We start from the raw sequence: 25,265 nt of genomic DNA, 5'->3' as shown, positions 1-25,265 counted from the left end.
GTCGGTGGAGAACGCTAAGGGTACCATCGGGGGAGGACCAAGGGGGGACCTCATGAGGAGGTCCCGGATGCAATCATGCTAGCGCTGCGAGAGTGTCCCTTGGAAAGGCATCACCACTTTTCCAAGATTCCTGTAGTTGCTCTGCAAAACCTCGAGGGAGGTTCTGAAAAACTGTTGGTTAAATAGACTAGACGGACATGCCTGAAAAGCAGGGCCTAGGTTTTGGCTGATGAGTGGTCTGTGAGGCTGTGGGTTGGAGTACCGCCATGCGTTTTCATGAGAGGTAGACGTGGGAGGGAGAAGTAGTGGTACCACCCCCCCAGATTAGGGGAGGTGATGGGAGGGCATGACATGACAATTAGGTCAGCATGGACTCATCTTGAGTTCACTGGAGCTCTCGTTCGTCTACTTCACATTGGTATTTTGTTGCACCTCTTCGCTTGGTGCTGACCTCAAAAAATATAAATGATGTTTGCTATTACACTTTTTTGAGGTCAGTACCAAGCGAATAAGGGAAGGCAAACTTTGTTCGATGCACCTGCTCGCTTGGTACTGACCTCAAAAAATATAAATGATGTTTGCTATTACACTTTCCTGAGGTCAGTACCAAGCGAATAAGGGAAGGCAAACTATGCACCTGTTCACTTGGTACTGACCTCAGAAAATATAAATGATGTTTGCGATTACACTTTTCTGAGGTCAGTACCAAGCAAATAAGGGAAGGCAAACTCTGTTCGATGCACCTGTTCGCTTGGTATTGACCTCAGAAAATATAAATGATGTTTGCTATTACACTTTTATGAGGTCAGTACTAAGCGAATAAGGGAAGGCAAACTCTATTCGATGCACCTGCTCGCTTGCTATTTGTAGAGATGCCTCGTGCAAAGGCCATGCCTAAAAGGGCAACATGTGACTCTTTGAATGCTCAAGCAAGAAGACGCCGATACGAGGCGCACAAAGGTGTACTGCAAGAGATGTGAAGGATTGAACGACACGTGCAACCGGCTATTCCATGTCTTCCTTTCCACCGAGTAGTGCGAGAGATTTGTGAGCAGTGGAGAGTCGGCATGCGATGGGCCAGCAACGCACTTCTCTGCCTACAAGAAATTGCAGAAGACTACCTTGTTGAATTCTTCAGCGATGGATATATACAAGCTGCCCATGCACACCGCGTTACTATCATGCCGCGGGATTTTGACACTCTTAGGAGGCTGCACTTCCGCTACAATGGGCTGCTTCAGTCAGTACCTATCCGGGATATGAGGACAATGGATATTCTTAACATCCCCCCTCTCCATCCTCGTGCATGATAGACAGAGCCTTCTAGGGCTGAATTAAACAGCAAAAGGACACGATCACGGGTCGAGAGAAACGACACAAATGGACAGGCTGAGCCAGCCGCCGCCGCAGAGGGGTATGAGCAAGCTATGGTGGACCCCGAGGCAGTCATGGAAGAGACAGAGACAGTTATGGAGGAGCCAGCTAGACCCCAAAATGAGCAGGGCATGGAAGATCCGGAGCCAGTAAGGGAGGATAACGATGAGGGGCATAAGCAGGCCAGGGTGGACCCTGAGGCGGTCATTGAAGAAACTTCTAGGGCTGGATTAAACAATAGAAGGACACAATCACGGGTCAAGAGGAATGACACAGATGTGTCGGCTGATGAGGGGCATGAGCAGGCTGATGAGGGGCATGACCAGGCCAGGGTGGACCCTGACGCATTTATGGAGGAACCAATTATGAAGGAAAATGAGCAAGGCATGGAGGATCCGGAGCCTGTGCTTGTAAGGGAGGATCCTGTGTCTGTTAGGGAGGACCCTGTGCCTGTTAGGGAGGAGCCTGAGACAGCCACAGATAAAGCTCAAGAAAGGCAAGGGAAAGAATCTGCTTCACAAGGGCCATCCAATGAGGATCCTGTATCAGATGAGTCGATTATTTTAGAGCAAATCAATGAAGAGAACGAAGAGGAGTTGCAAGTTCTGATCATCGCAGCGCCTCTTCATGCACAGATACTGCTGCCTAGAAGGTCAAAGGAGGCTTGCATTTTCAACCTCGATCAACAAGACTTCCTGTGCATGCGCAGTTTCACCAACGTCAACATTGCTTTGTGGTACTTCTCAAGCTCTTCATAAGTCACGGTTGGTTCATTAAATGCATCACTACCAAGACATGGGTCAATACCAAGTGAGTCAGTGGCTTATGGAATTGGATAGTGATACCACTCGCTCGGTATTGACCCATGTCTTTGCGACAGCCGTCAACGTTGTTGTGTTACGTCTCAAGTTTTTCTTTATAAGTCACGCTTGGTTCATTAGATGGCTCACTACCGCTAAGACATGAGTCAATATCAAACGATTCAATGGCTTATGGAATTCAATAGCTGTCCCAGTCGCTCGGTATTGACTCATGGGTTTGTGGTAGTGACAGCCCACTGAAATATCTTAAGTTTAATCTCTGCCATTGATTCATGTTAGGCACGCTATCTTGCTTCTGCTCCCTAAGGTTCAAAATAAAATATACGTAATAGATCCGCTGATATCGCCTATGCTGCAGAACAGCGGAGTTTCCTTTTTGGCTCTGATGGGCTGGTTTAGCAGAGTCAATTTTGATCTAGTGCGCTTTCTGGTCACTGCATACAATCAATCGTGAGTTTCTTCTTGCCTTGTAAAAACCATGTTGGATTTAGGATCTTTCTCCTCGTCTTTGATGGTTTTGGTGTAGTGATCATTGGAGTCTGTTGTTATTTGACATTGAAGATAAGATTGTCTACTATGCAAACTCTGGGCAAAGCAGGGTGTTTCACGATCGTGTAAAAACATAAGGCACATCTGGGTACATTTGGAACTAGTGTCTCTTTTTAATGTGTTACTGACTCAAGTGGTTATGTATGTAGTGCCACGAAAAAACTTGTATGCTGTGTAGAGCATGTTTTGTTAGAACATGATCTAGGGAATACCATCTGACACGAACGGGTAACCGTGCCCACGCTGGTTGATGACTATAGCTGTGAGCTGGCGAGCTTGTTTGAATGCCTTGTTGCTCCTTGGTCAAATTTTGGATGTACCGAACGTAAGTAATCGTGTTGTTTCATTGTTTGTTGCAACGTTTCTATTAAAAGAAGCAGCATCTCTACTTACTTTCCTATTATCACGCTTCTACAGGAACTTCAATTACATAACTACACCCCCAACGATGTGCGACATTTTTCCGTAATGGCCATCCAGCATATTATAATCTTGGTAAACATACGTACAAGAGAGGAAGGGGCGAGAGATGAGGAGTTCGAACAGGCTCGCGTTAACGAAATGACGCAGCACTACAATCAGACTCAAGAAGAGGTTCGAAATATGCAAGAAGCAATAAATCAATATTATGCGGACGCCGTAGAAGTTGAGGAATGGGCTACATGTCAATGGCAAGAGCAAGAACAAAGGGAAGCTTCACAGGTGCAAGATGCATGGGAAGCCATGGAAGAGGCCCATGATTTCGAACGATGCAAAAGGATGTCTGAGACCATCGTCCCTAGAGGCAGAAGTAGCAGCAACCGGGGCAGAGGGCAGGGGAGGGTGGCAACAATCGGGGGAGAGGATAGGGGACCAGTGGCAGCAATCGGGGGAGAGGACAGGGGAGTAATAGCAGGGAAAGGGAGCAATAACTTGTATACATCTTGACAAAAGCAACACAATTTGTAAAGTTTTGAGACAATAAAAAGTGTACATTTTTTAAACATTGTTTGAGCGGCACAAAATGTCTCTGTATTAGTCATTTTGAAGAGTACATCATGGTTTGCATGGCATCAAAGCTCATTGCGTGCATAAGGTATGTGACCTAGCTTCCGAACGAAGCAATTAAGTAAAGTGTATTTAAGAGTGATTCCTTGCACAATGTTGTTTTCTCCTCGCATCTTAGAATCTGAAAAGAAGAAAAAGTTAGATTCTATGTCTTAATGTATTAAAGAGAATCAAAATTCATCCATTTAGTAAGCACCTTTCTGTTGTTGAGACTGAATGCATACAATTCTAGCAAAAGTGGAAGTTCTTCACATGTAAGATCTAGCCTATGCTGTGCAAGAGTTGTGCTTGACATTGTCTCCATTACAGTAAGTAGGCTGTCTCAAAAGTAGAGCTCCATTGATAAAGTTTTGTTCTCGAGGCTAGACTCTGTATCTTGGTCGCGTGGAATAAGCTGCCCACTAAGAAGATGATATCTTAAATAGTAAAACGACAGTATGAAATTTATAGAGCTTATATGGACTTCTTTTGCAAAATACAGATTTTGCCATGTGATTGTTTCCTATCCTAATTATCACCTAAAAAGTCCAAACAGCTCTCAGACTTGCAAATGAACATTGTTGCGATAGTTCTTATTTGCTCATCGAAGAAGAAATCTACAAACACTTTAAGAGGCATAAATAGTGCGAGCCAAACTATTTTTGTGGCAATTAAATACTTGAGGGACTTTTGTATATCCTGAAACAACTTATTCCTAAAGCATTCACTAGCTTGCGAAGCTGGCAAATACCAATCCTTGCTGTCAAAGGATGGAAGTGACAAAGGAGCTACACGATCCCAACCAATGGAAGTTCTCGGTTCCAAATATGACATATCATAAAAGAATATTCCATTATTTGCAAGTTCCTTGTGTTGTCTTCCTCAGTACATTTGCTCACCAATAAATGCATGGAAAGCATCAAAAATCCCAACTATGCTCTCAATTGGTTGCTAATCTGTCCTATTCGATGGATAAATATCTGAAACCTACCAAAGATTATATCCACCACTTAACCTTCGAATATAATCATGCACTAAGTGAGATGCTCAAAATAACTTACAGCTGGGTCGATGCCGTGGAAAACTCGGAGGAGATGTTTGCAACCTTAAGTCAGGATGCTGGAAAGCATGTTGTATGAGGACCTCTTTCACCCGCTTGTTTTGTGCACACACTTTAAACTCTTTAACTTGTCCCTTGAAAGCCTCCACGAAATCATTGCGTTGCCTCCTCTTCCTCCTCCTAGTTTGCAGTAGAACCCAACTTCCGATAGTTATTCGAGATGGTATCCATGCTTGATCATCTGTAGTATAATTGTTAAAAATGCTAACAGAGTCAATGATAGTGCTAGACCTTCGAGAAGTAGTCATGGTGTGTACTAAAATACAGAGAAAGGTTAGCGCAAATATGAAAAAGGGAAGAAGTTTTGAGAGGGAAGTAGAGCTACCCATAGTCGTATTTGGGCGGGAACATAGATATTAGATAGAGTCTTCAATGAAAGTTTTGAAATTCGTCAGTACAGAGTTAGTACGACTTATGGCATTTATGCCTTGAAAGCGTGAAATTGTGCAATTTGATGAACAAAAAATAATATTTTCTCCCTTTTTTCTAAAAGAGCTTGGCTCCAAAATGTCAATTTTCAACGTAACCTTAGCCTCTTCCTCATTGGTTGAGCTCCACTCTCTCTCTAGAACTGAAAGGCCCAAAAGTGAGTCCAACTTTCTCCTAATGTTTTTGTTGAAAACCATGATTATTTGAAACTGTCGAAATCAAAAGATGTTGACATCAATGCATAGGGCTCATCAAAAAGATCAACTTTGACTTTTCTCTCTTATCCAAATTCTCATCCATTGAAGAGATTTTTAGAGGCCTCAACACAAAAAGTGTCACAAAATATGCTTCTAGATCTTTTTAGGGAAAAACTGAACTTTTGTTTCTTCATCTCCTCATTTTGATGTTGTTTCTTCTTCGTCCAACTCCATAGTTGTCACTTCTAGGTTGATGTAAGGCCGGTTTTCTTGTTAGAATAGCAAACGGGTGTTGACACTTTGATACCACTATAACCATAAAGGGCACGTGACATGCCAATTGAAAGAACAAAATTGGAACAAACTTTAACACTTCAACAACACTTGAAATAGAGAGAGAAAATTCACATAGTAGACACAGAGTGGCTGAGCTCCACTCTCAGATGCACTAGCCCCAAATCCCTGCCGCCCCTTTCAGTATTTCTTTCATATCGATCTAAACAAGGTACAATCGTCGAAAGAGACGTTCTCTACCTGCAACTACAAATTGTTACCATATACATGTGGTAGTGATGTGTGTGAATACACTAGGACCGCCGGGGCATTTTTTCCCTCTTTAGGAGGTTTTCCCCCCCAAGCATTGTATATACGCCCATCACTCTAGGGCTATCTATCTTTCCATTGCATACTAAGTAACACACTCTCTATTGTGTGCCTTGAGCTTCCTTCGTCTTCTCCAAGCTGTGTGCATTTCTCTGCAACCCTAATTCCAACAATTGGTATCAGAGCAGGTTGCGTCCTCCCGGGCTTAGTCACCAACTGCTCCAGTACCCTAATTTGATTCGGGCTCATTTCGGCCTCCGTTTCCACTACAGGTAGTACTGCACAGGCTATTTCGTCATTTTGTGCAGAATTTTTGTCAGTGCCGTTTTCTATATAACAGGTGCCTCATAGTCTTCTACGGTTTGTGCTATATAGCACGTGTTGTTCTCGCTCGATTTCTCCTATTTTCGGGTAGTTTTCATATCAGGTGCAGCATTTACCATGTGTCCTAAGTTGAAGGCCAAAGAGGCTAAGAAGAAAGAGGGTGGTTCCATTGCAAATGCTAGTTCCACTATAAATGCAGCCATTGTTGAGTCTTCTGTGAAAGGAGACTGTGTTGCTGATGTTGATGCAGAATGGGCTTTTAGCGCAGAGTGCACTTACAATCCTGCTGTCCATGATGCATGCTTGTCAGTTGCTGCAGATTCACATGTGTGGTATTTTGACAGTGGTGCTACAAAGCATATTACCTCGCATCGTGAATTATTTACCTCTCTTGAGTCTGTCCCTCATGAGAATTCAGTCACTTGTGCCAACAATGCCTCTTATTCAGTTCAGGGAGTTGGAAAGATTGTGCTTACTGCTGCAAATGGTAGTTCCTTCACACCTGTTGATGCACTTTATGTACCTGGGATCAAGAAGAATCTCTTGTCGTATCCACACTTGCTAGACTTGGACTTGTAGTCAAATTTGTGGATGACAGATGTACAGTTCATGATCTCAGTTTTGGTGATGAAATTGTTGCATCTGGCCTTTTGTGCAGTGGGCTGTGTAAGCTCACTTTGTATGACAAGTGTGGACAAAATTTTACAAATGCTGTTGCAGATTCAAGGGCTATTTCAGATGCAAAACTTTGGCATGCACGTTTTATGAATGTGGGTATAACTCTGTGCTGATGGTTGGTCTCCTGACTCCCTCGATCCAAAGAAATCTGTGATCTGTCTCTGTGACTGTCGTACTCCATGTCTCCTCAGCAGACTATCTCATAATACACAGTGCAGTGGCATATGTAGTGTAGCGGCCTCGTATCTCATAATACACAGTGCAGTGGCATATGTAGTGTAGCTCTGTCTCTGGCTCTCTATCGCATAGTTGGCATATCCTATCCTTCGGTGGTATCCCTCTGAATCTACACGTCTCAATCTCTAGCTAGTGTGAGGATGTGTGAATCTGACCAATAGCATGTCGCAAACCATGAGACAAATGAGTGTCCATGTAGCTCGGACGAATCACAAACCCATCTCCCGAAAGTTGGAGAAGATGCTCTTTGTAGAAAGAAACCTTCGTGTCCAACTCCTGCATCGGCTCTACCCATGTCCTCCTGGTGTCCAACTGTATAAGATCGTGACGAATGAGTCTAGTGATCTCCGTCCGTGTGAGTGGCAGTGAGGGTGCATCCAGGGAATACTGAAAAGGAGGCAGCCTTTCCATGCTAAGACCATGTCTCTGAAACCATGAGGTCATCTGCACATACCAACATGATGCGTCTCCCTGCATCGCTAACTGTCTAGAGGACTCAAGAGCCAATCTAGTATATCTGTCTCTATGTGTATCCCATAGACTATGCAAGAGCCTCAATCTCTATAGGAAAGACGTCTACCTCCGCTCGAATAATCGTATGTGGTACGGAGGCCTTGGCTCTAATCATCCGGGATATCATAAATACCAAGGGTCTCTCCATGCTCTCCAACTGTCATGATTCACAAATGGTCCCCAAATCTGGACCCCATAAAGCATAGCTGAAGCAACCAAAGTATCAACCAGAGAGAGAGAGAGAGAGAGAGAGAGAGACATTGTGAGACATTGTTATCTTCCTGCAGCGATTCCAAGGACTACAATTTCATTCTTCTCACACGTACCTATATTTGCATTCATGTGTGTGTGTGTGTGTGTGGGGGGGGGGGCAGGGGTTTGGAGAGAGAGAGAGAGAGAGATTCAATAACCATGCTTTTCTTGGCCACAACAGCAACCGGGTCACATACTAGTGCCACATACTAGTGCTTATGGTACCAAAGAGAGAGAAAGAGAGAGAGAGAGATCCAATAACCATGCTTTTCTTGGCCACAGCAGCAAGCGGTCACATACTAGTGCGTATGGATGATGCTCTTACCAAAATGCCTGTATGGCAGCATACTTGACAGCCCACCACATCAACATAGGCAGGATCACACGACACTCGCAAAGCTTTGGGTCGTCGCAGGACTGGAAGACTTTGTGTGAAGGTCAAAGATTGGAGGAGGGCCTGCAAGCTGCAATTCGCAGTCTCAATGAAGGTAACCCTCTTTCTCGAGAAAAAGCTTACTGTCTTTTGCAAGGATGCAGTAAGAACAAGGATCTTGAAGCTGGAAAGCTTGTGCTTTCTCTCATAAACCGAAGCAAATTGGAGCTTGTCGCACCGCTTGGTGACCCCCTCATTCGCCTCTTTGCTGCACACGGTCAGCTTTCTGCAGCTTATGAAGTGTTTGCTAGCATTAAAAACCCTGGTTCCCATTCATGGCATGCTATCATCTCTGCCCATGTCTTATTGCAAGAACACAAGAAGTCTCTAGCATTGTATTGCCGCATGTTAGATTGTGGTGTTCTTCCTAGCAAATTCATGTTCTCATGCATTCTTAAAGCATGTACATTCACGGAAGCTTTAGGACAGGGCATGCTTTTGCATGATCAGATTGTTGAAACGAGTCTTGACACTGAGGCTGTGGTGGGTAGTTCTCTCATTGGTTTGTATGCGAAGTGTGGGTGTTTGGAAGAGTCACGTAATGTCTATGATCATTTGAAGCTCAGAAACGTGATCTCATGTAATACATTGATGTCTGGCTACGTACAACATGGGGAGAATTCTTTGGCATGGGAGCTGTTTGAGAGAATGCAAAGGGATGGGATACAACCTGATCACTTTACATTCTCATGCATATTGAAAGCGTGTGGCAGCAGCAAAGCTGTGAATCAGGGTGCACTTGTGCACAAAATGATTTCAGAGCGGGGATTTAATACTGATGTTGTGGTTCAAAATGCTTTACTTGATATGTATTTTAAGTGTGGGAATGTTACAAAGGCCCAGAAAGTTTTCAATGAGATGCCTAAACAAGATGTTGTGTCATGGAACACATTGTTCATGGGTTATAGTAGCTCTGGACTTGACTTTGATGCTCTTACATTCTTCGAGAAAATGCAAGGAGAGAACTTTACATCAACAAGGGTCACTTACCTCTGCATTCTCAAATCATGCTGTAACATTAGTGCTATGAGGGAGGGTCAATGGGTCCATGATAAAATCATTAAGAGTGGGCTTGTGACTGATATAGAGGTAGGATCTGCATTGGTCTTCATGTATGCGTACTGTGGTTGTCTAGCTGATGCTCGATGTGTTTTTGACAAATTATCTAATAAAGATGATGTTTTGTGGTGTACTATGATTACAGCTTATGCAGAAGGTGGGTGCTCTCTTAGTGCTCTTGAGCTCTATGAAAGAATGCAGAATGATAATGTGACACCAGATAATGCCACCTTTGTATGCATCTTGAAAGCATGTGCAATCTTGAAGGATCTTTCTTGTGGGAAGCTTGTTCATGAGCATCTATCATCATGTGGACTTGGATATGACGTGATTGCAAGAAATTCTTTGATCAACATGTATGTTAAATGTGGTAGGCTAGATGCAGCTGTCGGGCTATTTGAGGATTTTCCAAACAGAACTTTGGTTTCCTGGAATGCTATGATGACTGGTTACACGCAGAATGAGTTTGGTTTTCCTGCACTTGTACTTTTTGAGAAGATGTTGGAAGAGGGTTTGAAACCTGATAGTGTCTCATTTTTATGTGCGTTAAAAGCATCTGCCTGTAGCGGAGCGCTTTTACAGGGGAGACTGATACATGATATCTTGACTAGGGGAGGATTTGGGCTAGATACTGAGCTGGCGCCAACTCTTATTTGTATGTATGTAAAATGTGGGAGTTTGGAGGAAGCATGTCGAGTATTTGAACTAGCACGTGAGAAGAATGGGCCATCATGGGGTGTCTTGACCTCTGGCTATGCACAAAAGGGTGGTCGGAGTTTGGCTGTCCTGCATCTTGATGACGTGCAAAAACAAGGTCTTAAACACAGCAGCACAATGTGCACAAACATGCTTGTGGCAAGCAGTCAAGCAGGCCAACTAGAGAAAAGCTTCAGACAGTTAAGCTTAATGATCAATGATTCGCAAAGCATTCCTAGTCTTGAACAGTACAATTGCATTGTGGATAATTTCGGCCGCACAGGGTGTGTTAATGAGGCAGAGAGGCTTCTCCAAACAATGCCTTTCTCGCCTGACATTTTTGGGTGGATGTCACTACTAACTGCCTGCAAAACTTATGGTTATTCCCAGTTAGGAAAACAGTGCCGTGACAAGATAGTGCTACTCCAGCCAATCAGTGTGTCTACAATTCAGCTTGCCTCAAGTCTTTTAGAAGAGTAATGTCAGGAAAAGAGAATCTTCTCGAGTCTTGAACAATCTTGAAGGAGGGTTAGAATCACACAGGTCGACTCACTGGAGCTGTACATGGCAATAAAATTAGTATGGCATAATCTCGAGCTTGCAACTATGCAATCAAAGCAACGAGAACTCAACTAGTGGTGGCCTGATGTTGAAACAGGTTGAATGTCGCCTAATGTCAAGACATCTTCTCTTCATGGACACAGGTATCCTCCTTTGCTTTCAACCATTCATACTTCAGGTTTTAGTCAGATGGATGTCAGAAAGAGTAAGGAACAGAACGTATTAGTATGAATGGCTAACCTGGAAGAGGATGGAATGGCTATAGGTGACCTACCTAATTGCTGGTAAGAGTTGAAAAACAACAGGGATTCTGCAACTCCTATAGAAAGAAATTCACAAGGAATCCAAATAGCCTGAGTCTAGTCTCCTCAAATTGGTAGAGGAGTATTGACAGGGGTGTTGGGAGAAAAGAGCAAAAACTTATAGGCTGGAGGTGGGTGACTGGACAAGTGCGGTCCTTTACATTGGTAACATGCTTACACAGCATACCTATATCCTCCTAAGATTATCATTAACCTTACTTGCAGAGGTGGGATTAGCCACATCTTTTACAGGTTTGTCTTCTGGCTCTGAGAATGGCTTATAAACATTGAAATCTCTTTTATATGAGCCCTCAGTAAATGTTCTCAAATCTTAATCCAGACATGTCTTTCTTGCAGATTCTAAAAGCAGGGAAGGTCAAGTGTTAATCCTTACATTATTTGTCAATATTTGAAATTTAAAGCAGGTGCAAGTTGGTTGTTGCACTTCCAAGTGTTGGTAAGGTCAAATTGCTGTTTGAAGACTGGGGTACTATAAAAATGAAAGCGAGAAAATACTGATCTTGTTTTGATAGTGTTATGGATTTCAGGGGTATAGATTTGCTGGATGCAGGTCAAGGTGCATATGAAGGAACAATTTTCCAGGTATCTGAAAGGTTATTGACAAATGTTTTATTGGCTTGGCTTGCTTGAGTCTTTAACAACTGCTTGAATTATATTTTGAGATAAATTTATAAAAAGCCTCCTGTCTAAAGTTTACTTTCTCTATAACAGAAACTTGAAGTGCCTTTAGGTGCACCCTAATCAACTTGTCCCGAATGCCTTAAGCTGAGTCACTAAATGGGTAAGAGTTTGTCCTTTCCAGTTCTCTTCCTATTCTGCTCCCATCAGTTTTCAAATGCTGGCTTTGCAAATCCTGATGATCTTTTTGTAACCACTCTTTTTTTAAACTATTTGATAAACGTCTGTGCACCTTTGTTATTTCCAATGCATGTATTCCTGCCATGTGGCAGCTTCTCTCAGATGCTCGGTCTTCTCTTTTCTGGCTTAGGCCTCTTTGAGAGCCTTCGAGCATAAAGAGCAGCTTGACAACTGGAAAGCAAGGCACACTTCTGTTTCACGTACCACTACCACGTGCCCACCACTGACTGCCTTCGACAGCCCTCACTTGCCTTTTTCCATTCTGGCCAGCCTGGCACTGTAGACCCTGCCTCACCTGCGAATATCTGCTACAGCAAAAGCGGCAAAAGACATTATGCTATTGAATCTGCAATGACTCTAATACACAACAAATAACTAAACAGAAAGAGAGAATGAGAGGAAAAAGAAGAAAGAGAACAAGCTTTATTAAAGTCGTCTAGAGGACGAAGTCTGCTTGTGAGACATAACAATGTACATGGGTGTGTCCTCTGGGTATTTAGGGAAAATGACAAAAGTGCTAAAAGTAAACTTGCTATGAAATAAAATAGACTGACTCCTTTTGTCTTGTCTTCTCAAGTCGTAGTTGGATTTCTCGGACTGTGCTGGGATGTACTCTCTGGGCCCGGTATCCTGGTGTGCGGGAGCATCTATGGGCTCGAACAATCTCCACCTGGAGTAGCTCAGAATGTCGGTGGGTGGAACTGGGGCAGCTTTTTGAAAGAAGTCTGAGTGATGATGTCCCCCCCTCTTTTGCATCAACACATGATGCAAGAGAGTGCATGCCATTTTCTTTGTGTCCTGTCCTTCTTCTTCACAACATCATTCTATTGAGGGGTGAAGAGATTTGTGTAGAAGAGAAAGCAATCAAATGGTATAAAGTCACCTCCATTGTCAGTTTTCAAGATAGAGACTTTAGAGTTAGATTGGTTTCCAACTTGATTAATTCACTCTTGAGAGTGAGAAAGCGTCAATACTTGTTAGCAAAAAAGAAAAACCCATGTCTTTTGTTAAAAGTTATCAACAAAGTATGATTTAACACTTCGAACTACCAAGAGAGTCCATCTCCATAGGATCTGCAAGAACAGGATGAACAAGCTCATTAATGTGAGAGGCAAAGATAGTAGCATCCTCCGGAAACGAGTCCCTGTGCTGTTTGCCTTTCAAAATGAAGAACAAAGATGATGAGGCTTGTGAACCTTGTCAGAGGGTGCAGCGGAGAAGAGAGAGACGGAGAGAGACAGATGGACAAAAGACCAGTGAGCCCAGGATAGATTTTGGTTTTGCTTGGCTGAAAATGATGTACACCTACAGGACTGAGCTGATTTGAGGCTTGATTTTGTCCTTCAATCTGTGGACTGGAATTGCAGACAAGAGGCTGATTTGCTGTTGCAAAAACACAAGGGAAGAGGGCTGATTAGAGGGCTTTGCTGCAACGTATCTGCAAGCTAGAGAGCACCTATGGCTACTAAGGGTAAATGTGGGATATGGCCGCCAACATGCAGATGACATGAGCTGAAGAGACCGGTGAGTTAGGCTGCCAAAACTTTAGATTATTGAAGGAGACAAGGTGTCTCTAGGCTTCGATACCAGGCTTGGCCACAAATGATAGCTAAGGGGTGCTTATATACTTGCTGTAAGAAACTTCTGACTTGACTATTGGAAACTTGTTAAAAAAGGTTTAAAAACCCTTCCAAAGATCACTAAGTTACCGCCGGTTTGACCTCCACTGAAAGTACTGCAAAAACACGTTCAACAAAGGCATATGCTCGCACACTAGGTGCTCTTTGATCCCAAAGGTACGGGACCGCACTACTACGAGTCCTTGGCTAGTTGTGAATGCTGTCTGATACAGGCAGAACCACGTGGTTAATCAACTATGCCTCGTAAATCATTTATGCAAAGAGGGTTGTAGTATGTACAGGGTTTCTAACTGAACTAATGGAACTGTCTGGATATGTTGGTCTTGCGTATAGGCTCATAAAGGTGTCGGGGATTACCTGGTCTAATGGTTGGCTAACCCACGTGCGTGAGACAACCATGTGAAACCATGTGTAAGAGGTTGTGCCCACAAACATCATCCATACCCTCTTTATCTAGGCCGTCCATAAGTTCAGATTTTAAAATAGTATATTTGATGCCAAGCATTTTCGATCCATGATGTATCCATCAAAGCTGAAATCCATGCAGGAAAACATCAACAAGATGGGGACACTTCAAAAAGGAGATCCTTACGTGAGGTGGACATCACCATCAGTTATTGGTCCTAAAACCCTTGTGGTACTTTGCTGGAGCAATTTACGTCTACAAAAAAGTACACCTAGGCTTTGGCTGGATAGCAGGCCAAAGGAAAACAAAAGTCTGGACAATGGAAGTCTTTGATGGTTGTAGTAAGCCATTTAATACAAAGACTAACAGTGGATGGGAAGCATCAAAAGCTCAATGATGCTGTAACAAATGTGTCCACCATTGGCAAGAATCTCTTCGGTAACGAATTGCAATTGTGGCAAGAAACACCACTATTGGAAAAAATGTCCTAATTGTAACAAAGGGTACTCAGTAGGAGATAAAGCTTCCACCCTATGCACACATGGAGGTGACTTTGTCAAACTCGTGTCCTACAGTTCTCAAGGTGGAGACTCTACTACTGTGCAAGTTGCAACACATGAGATTGATCCCTGACAGTGGCACTCGAACCCTTCGAGAGTTGACAACAGGTACGGGGCATCCTGGACATATCTATGTCGGTGATAAATATATCATACCTATTACCTATACACAGTAAGGTCACCTTGGAGTATATGGCTAAGGGGGGATGCGATCTTCTCGGGTTTTATGTGTGCCTTGTCTTGGCTTTCATCTTACGTTAGTGTGGAGAAGATGATCTTTGCTGTTTACAAGTTTTAGTTCTCTTTCCAAAGGCTGCAAGCTGTATGGTCTAATGCAAGAGGAGAGTTTTGCCATCTGAAATGTGATCTTTGATGTGCATGTACCTTCAGAGGGGGCCCAGCCTTCTGCTTTGACTGCAGAGGTTCCTCTACTATGAGACCCGGATGCTGAGCTTTCTCCCTCTAGTCCCGATTTTCCCCAGGTGGTTGTTGAGGAGGCAGTCGTGAAGGAGGTTACCGAGGATGATGAACCTGTAGATCAGTGAGATGGTGATCAGATGGCAAGGTCCCAAAGTGGTCAATGGGCACCGGTGTAAATGTGGCTTTTTTTTGTATTAAAAAGAAGAAAAGAATCTTTAGACTATGGAAAGGTCTCACAACCAAAATGAAAGGAAGCTACGCTAATAGTGGTAGATTCATTGGAGTGGAATGGTACATGGGAGTTGGTTACTAGGCTGAGTTAGGCTGGGTTCAGACGAGCCCGGCGTCAGTTTTACCTCTCTTTTGCCACCAGGTACTGTGCTCAGACAAGACGGAGGCATGCTTATTTATAAATAATGGCAGGCTCTTTCAGCATCCAATTGTAGTAGCCCAGGCACTTCACCCCAGCTGCACAATTCTGGGATCAACCTTTGTTATCCGCAGTTTGTGCTGAAAAAGTGCATGGTAGAGTTAACCCCCGAGAGGGGGGAATAATTGGTCGGTTTGCAAATTCTTTGTTTCCTTTTGGTTCAATGGGACGAGGGATGCACGACCCTATGTACTTTGCCGCCGGCCCATTTGAACCTGGAATTAGTGGAAGGTCATCGGTCTACCAAGAGAATTTTTTTTTATTTTGCACCTCTAGAAGGAAAAGCCAAGGGGTGCTGATAGAAAATTCTTCTGGCATTGTGATTTCACAGAGCGTCTCAAGCTCTTCATATTAGAGTGTTAAACAAAGCTTAGTGTGCTCTTTAAGTCATAAGGTCGACAACGAGAAGACGGCAGTGCATGGATGCCCTCATTGAGAAGACAGCAATGGCTACATTATGCATGCTTTTCATTCTTTCGGTGTTATATTTGTGGGGAGCTTACATTTTGGTATTTTGAGGCTCAGAGCCAAACATGATAGGAATGCCCACTTTTGTTTGAGCAATGCAAATAGCATGTATATTTTCTTCATTCACTCTTTAGTCATAAGGTCGCAGAATGAGAAGACGGCATTCTCACAATAAGAAAGTGATCTTCTGCCATCTTCTCAATGTGCTAGTGTATATAGATGCCTGGTCGGCTGCCCTTGGCTAATTTCATGCATCTTTGCTAATTAAAGGTGTTGGAAATGCACAACATTTTTGTATGTCAGCGTTGTTTTTTAAATTATGGTGAACACTTGGGCTGGAATGGAAGAGAAGAAAAGAGGGCATGTGACCTATGCTCTCTTGATACAATCTTCCTAAAACACATTTGGCAAATTTCCTGGTCGTGTTTTTAAGATCGAATACAAGCCTCGATCAGCCATATATTCTGCTAGACGCTTGTGATATATGGAGGTGATCCTATTGCAAGGAGCCTTTTTATTAATTTGCCTCATAAATTTACCCTTGTTTGAAATGTTTAATTGTGAACCTGAGCAAATGAAGTTTCAATCTCCAATGATCAGCCCTCTCTCTCTTTCTCTCAAGAGAGAGAGAGAGGCCTTTACTATTTCTTTCCACCCACATGGCACAGTCTGAGAGAAGCATGGCCTTTTTGCACGGGCTCGAAAAGCCTTGGCATCAACACTCCCTTTCTCTCGAAAGGCAATAAGTGCCAATAAAACAACTGGGAACAAAATAAGAGATACAACAACCATATTTGTGCCATTTAGCCAGCTGATAGGTCGAATTTGAAGGAACTAGATTAATGATCGTTCTGTCTTTTAAAACTTGTGTTTCTTTGTCTATCGCTTCGCTATTGTGACCTTGTGCTTTTTCGACTAGATTCAGTATTGTTCTACCTGTGCATTGTTGCGAGGTTTCTAAAGGACTTGCTAGTGGGCAGACCCAATTTCATACAAAAGCTAAAGAACACAAGCTTGTACCCGATTCCATTTGGTATCGTCACATTTGGAGTTACAATTGCTGACAGGCTTTGATCAAATCAGATTTGAGCTTCAGCTCTTGGCCACATCTAAAGCTAATTCATGATTGAAATGTAAAGACAATTTGAGGCCATGATAGAAATGTGCTATGCATCTTGCTTAAGCTTCTTCAAGTAGACAGCCATTTTGATGATATTGAAGTACAATCATATGTACACACTATGTACAATTGTAAGCAATTCCAAGGCCTTCATGATACACGTCCATTTCGATTAGCATCATCAACTTGAGTTCTGTGAAGAGATAAAAAGGGAGGATATTGTTTTGTCTTGATTGCTCTTTGGATATAGATTTTATTACCTTGTTCGCTCTCTCACAATGTTTTTCTGGCAAATAGGTACCTAATTTTGTGGCTGGTAGCCTTTGTGACCTGCCTCAAGATCCCATGGCGAGCTCAATCAGAGCGGTAGACACCACATTTGTGAATGTGGTTCATATCGATTGAGCTATAAGATGAGTGATGGCCATTTCAACACTCAGTCTATGGATGGGTTTGATCATGACTGATCTGTTGTTAGCTTTTGCAATATTCTTTGAGTTTATGACCTGTTTGATAGAACTTTGAGGTACCTTGGGATTTTCCTACCAAGTTAGAACATCACTCCCTTGAAGTGGCGACCTTTACACCATGCTGCCTTGTATGACTTGTCCTATAACAAAACGTAGAAATGAGCATATCAGGTAATCAAGGTAATAAATTCAATTCCATGAAATTGTAGGTCGTGCACATGAAAGCAACATAGGTCTTATCTTTGGCCTTTGTGACTTCAATTCTTAGCATAGTGAGCACCATATTCCTACATCCTTTGACTCCACAAACAAAGAGAAGCTTATTTTTTTCTAGGACATTGGTAATTTGATAGATCCATTATCTTCATTTTTGGTGCATTATGACCATATAAAGTTGTTTTAATTTTGTATATGTGATCAGTTATTATACAATAGTCTTGTGATCATGTGTCACTAGTTGCATAGACCTTGAATTATGAAATTGATGGCCTTTAACCTTGAGTCTGCAATGCCACATCTTGCGAAAATAAATGGGCATTCTATGCTTAATGCCAATGGTGTAGCAAGCTATATATGTCTATTGCCTCAATCCAAGTGACCAAAATTTAGGTTAGCTTGTGTCTTGAAACATGCATGCCCAATGGAAAAGATTGAAACGTTATTTTAAGTTCTTAGATTGCGTGACTCGGAGAAGCTTTTATACTTTTTTTTGAAAAACCTTTCCACACGTAAGAAAATATTTTCATTTAAATTAGAGACACGTGGGGCGCCGCCGTGTGTATCCGTTATAAGTGTGATTTTGAGAGAGAGAAAGAGAGAGAACAATAGAGAGAGAGAGAGAGAGAGAGAGAGAGTGAGAAAGCTGGCAAATACATCAAAAGAGTATTTAGCAATCAAGCCAAAACTAAATCTAGGGGAATTTGAACAGAGTCTCCCCTGCAAAATGTTCAAAATCTCAATGCAAATCTCAACCATAAACCGCATCAAAGATGCCAACAAGGGAGATGATATCGACCACTACAAACTGACCAAAAAATCTATCGACCAAAAGTATAGCAAAATGGGAGTAAACCTCGACCACTATAGTCTCTAAAAAAAGACTTTAAACCATAAACCATAAAACTACTCAATGTCAATGAGTAGAAATGCCAAAGTGGCTCCACAATGTCACACACAATGGCAATCCACACTCAACATATATCGACGGAGTGTCCACGTATAAACAAGCGTTGAAAGAGGTGCAATCTAAAAAATTGATCAATGCAAAACAATGCTCTCAAGAGAGTTCACGCTACACTCAAAAGTGCTCATAAAAAATGCATCTACATTGGGCATCAAACATGCACCATAACCATGTGCAAATCCATCTGCAAAGATAATAGACCGAAGCACAAAATCACTACCTGCCAAAGTGTTCTATGAAAAACTGTGAGAGAAGCTCCACCTAGAGTGCCAATGCCTGCAACTTTGCCTTGGTAAAAATGGTTATTCGTCGATCAAATCTATCCACTTCTTCTTTATCTAAATCTACCAAAAACCTCAAACCTCAAGCTCTGCTCAAGCTGGAAGTACATCTTTAACTTAGAATTTATGTACCCCACTTCAAGCATCTGTCGTGCTTCCAAAAGTGCATCAAACTCGTACATTGCGCGAAAACGAAAAGCCTAATTTTTTTGTATATAGTAAGTATGAGCTGAATATTAGCAATACAGTAAGGAATTTGCTAAAAGTTCTTATGCAAAGTTGTATAGCATGTCGAAACAGAGGGGGATGCTGGGAAAAATTTTCAAATCTCCATTCCACAAGGAGAAAAACAATCTGCAAAATAGTGGTACTGCGCACATAGTTTTTAAGGTAGCACCTTCACCTACACACTATCTTCCACACTCTATTCTGAGCTTCCACAAGAGCATACATCACTCTCAGCTGAGCTCACAAGATTCCATTGTGTTCTCAAAAAGCTTCTAAGCTTTCTTGATATCTCCACCACCAAGAGCAAGCAAACTATCACTTTAAAACTCTCAACACTCCCCACGATCGGCATGTGCTCTGATACCAGTTCTCAGTGTGCGAATGCAGTGCTATGGAGAGAGAGAGAGAGAGAGAGAGAGAGAGAGAGAGAGAGAGAGAGAGAGAACACAAGATGGGGTGGAGCATCTCACACAATGTGTATGAAAGAGCTCTTTATTCTTCTATTTAGTAAAGAATAAAGTATATACAAGTGATGGGCGATCGAACGCCTCTGGTGCATCCGACCAAGGTAAGAGGCACACTCCCTTTACCCCAACAAAACGTGGTGTTTAGTGTTACCAAGCCAATGATCGGAATTTTGACCATGAGAAATTGCTTCTAAACACATAAGTGAGAAAGTTAAGGCATTGTGTTGTTTTTTATTTTTTTGGACAAAGAAATTTGTTGTGAATTAATGGGTGAGAGAAAGACGGCTTGCCTCTTCTCCCCCTTCAAGTGACCAGCTTACTCCTACATGATGTGGTGAAAGCGATTCCTGAGTGATCTCTTTTGCCCACATTATTTGCAAGGAGGTCAGCAACACACATTATTTTGGTTGTGTATGAAGTAGTTAATTTTGTCCTGAAAGCTAACCTCCACATCCATAAACAATAGGACCTAAAAATCTTTGTATGCAACCTAATCACCGCACATTTGAGTTTTGGAAACATGAATTCTCATAAATTGTTAATCAAGCAAGAAACCAACAAAGTGTAGAAAACTTAAGGAAGAGAATGTTTTTATTATTGGAATTTTGCCTCCCAATAGATTTTTACGAGGAAAAGCTATGTAGGGACTATATTAAATTCTTACTTTAATACCAATATGAGGATATTAACAAGGCTATAGTAGGGAACTTCAGGAAATACTATGAGGCCTCTTATGTAAAACCTGTGATGCTAGAGTCTAGCCTATCTCCACATAATTGTTTTGTATACATGCATACCCTATATATATACATATATATACATGCTTGCTAGAGTCTAGAGTCTAGCTTATCTCCACACAACTATTCCATATGCATGCATACCCTATATATATCCCCTTTCCTACCAGCTCCCCTTAGGGTCATCTCCCACAAGACCCTTGTTATGATGCAATGTGAGGTGGGGGAGCAACAATGTTTCCATATAGGAGACCTCCAAGAGCTCCTACGAGCCCTCCTCTTGGAACCTAGGATGCTAGAGTCCTTGCTAATATTTACCTAGGTTTTCTATACATAGGCATACCCTATATATAGCCCCATTCATGTGAGCTCTTCTTAGGTTCATCTTCCATAGGACCCTCAAGTAGACACCCCCCCCCCCCCGCAAAAATAAAAATAAAAAAACCCAATTGCCCCCCCCCCCCCCCCCCCCCCCCCCCCCCCCCCTCTCTTCCCTTTCCCCTTGTGGAAGAGATTTTGTTCTTGAAAACTAAAGCCCATCGTCGCATTCTTAGAATATTGTAAGCAAACTCAAATATGGCCAAATACTTGTTCCAATTAGTATGTTTCTTGCTTATATGTGTATGAAGCATATCTTCAAGCACCTTATTGACCCGCTCATATTGGTAACTTGACTTAAAAATATAGGCCACAATTTGCTACTTGCCAAGTGAACATGAGGCCGAATCTTTCATTGATGAATCACTTAAAACTTGCAAATAACATGCAAAGATTGAAGATTCAAACTTTGTGAGGATGTCAAAATTTTGACACTAGTACTAGAGACTTGAAACCAACCAATAAGAACATGTGATCAAAGTTGACATCAACAAGACAGATTTGCAAGGATCAATTTGAAATGTTCACATTGATGATCTGGAACCAAGATAAGATTTCCTCCCTAATGAACCAAAAACATTTGTGGAACATTTAAAATGAGATCTGAAACCTATTATTCAAGCGGAAAAAACATGCAACCTTATGCAACAAAGCTTGGAGTAGTAATAGCAGTCAGGCACGATCCTTGTTGGACTTGCAAGATGGGCCCTCACTTTAGAGCAACAAAGCTTGAATTGAGAGAGTGAAAGAAGGCCGACTTGACCAACACAATCCTTACCGGATCTTCAAGATGGAAACTTATTTGAGAGCATCAAGTTAAAATTAAGAGAAAAAAAGAAGTTTGACTTGGTCTTTTCTCATCCAAAGGTGTTCCAAAATTGAGAATGAAGATATTCATTGTTTCTCTGAATACCTTGAGTCCATCACACTTTTAGTGAATATCTTCTCACAAAAGAGGTAGATCACTATCCACTCTTACATCTTGGAAACACCAACATTAAATATATAGAAACCAATTGCCAATAAGAAGGTGTGCAAGTGTGTGCATGCATGTTGATTTGACAATTGAGAATATTTTGAATGCCAATGTCAAAGCCTAAAGTAGATCGACAACATTTAATGCTACAATTCATAGATTCATTTGCCATAGTTTTTGTACATGTGCATGTTGATTTAACAAAAAAAACTATTTTGACTACCAATGTCCAATTTTGAAGTAGATAGAAACATTTTTTTTCTACAACGTTAGACGTTTAGTGCTACTTCCTATGTGGTTTTTCTCCCCGCCCATCTAGTGGTCAACCATTTATAGACTAGTGTACTCTAGTATGTATACTCATCATCTTGTACATTCTATCTCCATAAGCTTCAACACATATAGCTCATTCTTTGTTGTGTACATATCCATTTTCTACTCTCATATGTGTCTTGCTTTGAACATTATCAACATTTTGCTATCAGAGCCTGGTTGTTGTCCATAAAGGCTTTTGAGACAATTTGCGAATCCAGTTGCTACTGTAGCATACTTGTCATTTTGTGAGCATTCTTAGTAGGTGTTCTACAGTTTAACCCTCCGGTGTCTCTCAAGTGGATTTTCTACACTTTTGAGACAGCTCATTTTTCTCACAAAATCCACATCTAAGAAAACGACCAGGAGCAACAGTCAAAGGTAGCATTTTGGTTCATACATGATCCTCCCATGTGCAATCTTTGTTACAATATGTATATGAGATGTGGGTTTATGTACGACCACTTGTGGATGTGAAAAGAGTTTGAATTGAAAACTTGGTGAAGAACAATTTCCTTAAGGTTGTTTTCACACTATTTTTGTGGATCTTTGTGGATTTGTTGTGGTTTTATGATTGTTGCAGCACGACTCAAATAAAACTACCAATGAGGATAGTTTGGATGGAATCAACTATTATTTATGATCATTTTTTGTAAATCAAGTTTTTTATCCAGTATGTATGGGATTATGTGCTAGGTTTTAAAAAAATGGCCAGTAAATGCTGCTCTTGCAACTTTACTGAGAAGTGGTGGAGCTTTCTCTATGTCTATGCTTGCTTTGACTCTAGAGCAAAGGAGATGGAACTAGCATGATGCATTGGCATTTTTCATCCTCTCTTTGACGTGTAAAAGATCCATTGTGCTACACATAAAGACGTGCAAGACAAGCAAGCAAGCTTGGGATATTTTGTGTGCTTTGTTTGGAAACAAGAATGAGGCTCCAATGACATTCTTGAAGAGGCAATTATATACAATTTGAAAATGCAAGAGGGTGCTGACTTGATTGAGCATGTAACTAAGGTGCAAGACCTGAATAAAGAGCTCTTAAATATTCCTGAGATTATTCTGATGAGGAGTTAATCCGGACAACTCTTGTCTCTTTGCCTCCTTTGTAATCAACCTTTTGTAATTTTCTCAATTTTTCTATGAGAAATAATCCAAACCCACTTTCTTTTTGGGAGTTGGTTTCTATTTTGCTTCAAGAAGAGAAACAAATAAAACACATGAATGATGATATGCCTTCTAATGAGAACGCTTTGATTGTGCACACAAGAGGCAAAAATGTAAAACATACTGGTCATGATGTAAACCAACGTGAAGGCACTTCATTGTCCAAGAATTATTCTCATGGAGAAAAGAAGAAGAAAGGCAAATGCCATTATTTTCATAAAAGTGGGAATTGCATCAATGAATATCCAAGCGGGTTTCCGAAGAGAAAAAGTATGGATGACCCAAAGAATCTGAAAATCATGTATCCTTTGTGGATACACCAAACATATGCTTCAAATAATGCAAATTTAGTTCTCTTATGCACCGGATGTATGGTCACTTATATATTGCTCTTATGATGGACATGATGCATGATTGAATGAGGTGTCACAAGAACTTTGGTACTTTGGCAGAGTTGCTTCATGTCATGTTACATTTCATAAAGATTTGTTTCCATGAGAGATGCTATGGTTGGCAAATATGTTTCATGTGCTAATAATGCCTTTTATGTTGTTAAAGGCATTGGAGAGTTGTTTTTGTACCTATGATGATGGCTTGAAAGTCATGATTAGTGATGTACTTTATGTGCTAGGCAGAATTGGTCTCTATGTTTGCACATCATGGTTATGATGTATCTTTTTAAATATGATAGATGCATTGTGCAACATAAAGATTGTAGTTCCACTCTCTTGTTGCAATTGGTTTGCCAGTTACAATTGGTGATATACTTTATGTGCCGAGCATAGAAAAGAATCCATAATTGATCTCTATGTTTGCACATTGTGGTTATGATGTATCGTTTCAATGATAGCTGCATTTTGCAACATAAAGATTGTGGTTCTACTCTCTTGTTGATAGATTCTATGAACCATGGGTTGCAGGTTCCATATATGTATGGCATTTTTGTTCATAATGTTGGAGAATGATGCTTCTAATTTGGATCCAATGACAAAATTGTGAAATGAGTGGTTTGGTTATTGTTTCTTTCATGGTCTGCAATACTTACAAAAGAATGGCATGGTACTGAATTGGCAAGTGCCATCTCTTCCAAAGTAATTTGTATGTGAAGCTTGTGTTTTGGGAAAAATGCATTATTTCGCTTTTGCTAAAGATGGTAGTGTTGGTGCTCCTTGTAAGCTGGAATTGATTCACATTGTTGTATGCAAACTAGCGGATACTACTTCATTCTAAGGCTTTAAATTCTTTTGTACTTTCATTGATGATTTCACACGTTTTACATGGGTATTTGCTTTAGATAGAAAATATAATGTATTGCATACATTTAAGGATTTTCTTGTGTAATAGTATTTCTTTATGGTGCATTGCTAGGGCTAGATATTTGTTGTATGGCTAACAAATGGAAAGCAACCTCCTAGACTGACATATTATCTCTTAGAATCTAACGATAGATTTCATATGCTCACATATAAACTCCCTATTTATAAACTCTCTCTCTATTGTTGTAACACTTGATAAATATATAGATAAACCCACATGGTTCATTGAGGGATCCATTTTTTTTTTTTTGGGGGGGGGGGGGGGGGGGGGGGGGGGGAAGTGACGTTTGTCCCCATCTAGTGTTGATCTTCTCCTCTCTCCTCTTCTCTCTTACAATATGCATACTACTCTAGCTTGGTGCATGCATGCACTCATGGTTTCTCTCGCTCTCTATCTCTCTTTGATTGTATATCTTGTATGATCATGTGTATGTACAATTCGCCATGGATGCATGTTTTTTTAATTTATGCATGCTATTTTTTGTAGTTGTAAGGTCGCCACACTACTTAGTCGTTATAGTGGTATCAGAGCCCAAACAACACTCTTGGTAATGTAAAAGATACAAAGATTAAGAATTGAAGCCATGAATGCTACAAAGAAGATAAGTGTCTTGCTCTTTTTATGAGCTATAGCATGCACTATTTTGACAA

General features: G+C 41.3%; 1 protein-coding gene across 12 annotated transcripts; it reads left to right on the top strand.

Annotated features, from left to right (window-relative positions):
- Window positions 1-8,330: 8,330 nt before the first annotated feature.
- LOC147417997 (pentatricopeptide repeat-containing protein At5g39350-like) lies at window positions 8,331-17,344 on the top strand. Of its 12 annotated transcripts, none has more exons than XM_086506626.1 (6): window positions 8,331-11,426; window positions 11,532-11,631; window positions 11,708-11,777; window positions 11,907-11,976; window positions 14,241-14,767; window positions 15,050-16,046. In XM_086506626.1, the coding sequence occupies exon 1, from the start codon at window positions 8,461-8,463 to the stop codon at window positions 10,789-10,791; it is 2,331 nt and encodes a 776-aa protein (XP_086362752.1). In that variant the 5' UTR covers window positions 8,331-8,460; the 3' UTR covers window positions 10,792-11,426; window positions 11,532-11,631; window positions 11,708-11,777; window positions 11,907-11,976; window positions 14,241-14,767; window positions 15,050-16,046. The 12 variants fall into 12 exon arrangements, with proteins under 12 accessions (XP_086362752.1, XP_086362761.1, XP_086362753.1 ...); XM_086506635.1 differs by lacking the exon at window positions 15,050-16,046 and having other exon boundaries at window positions 8,331-11,015; window positions 11,138-11,426; window positions 14,241-15,043; XM_086506627.1 differs by lacking the exon at window positions 15,050-16,046 and adding an exon at window positions 14,027-14,111 and having other exon boundaries at window positions 14,241-15,043.
- Window positions 17,345-25,265: the final 7,921 nt, after the last annotated feature.

Source organism: Adiantum capillus-veneris, chromosome 30 (assembly GCF_014529385.1).
Source record: "Adiantum capillus-veneris isolate H3 chromosome 30, ASM1452938v2, whole genome shotgun sequence".
Taxonomy (NCBI): Eukaryota; Viridiplantae; Streptophyta; class Polypodiopsida; order Polypodiales; family Pteridaceae; genus Adiantum; species Adiantum capillus-veneris.
This window is presented reverse-complemented; position numbering and strand designations above follow the sequence as displayed.

What these genes read in the sequence shown, in the direction of transcription:
- LOC147417997 (XM_086506632.1), top strand. Translation starts at nt 8,461, where the DNA reads ATGGCAGCATACTTGACAGCCCACCACATCAACATAGGCAGGATCACA.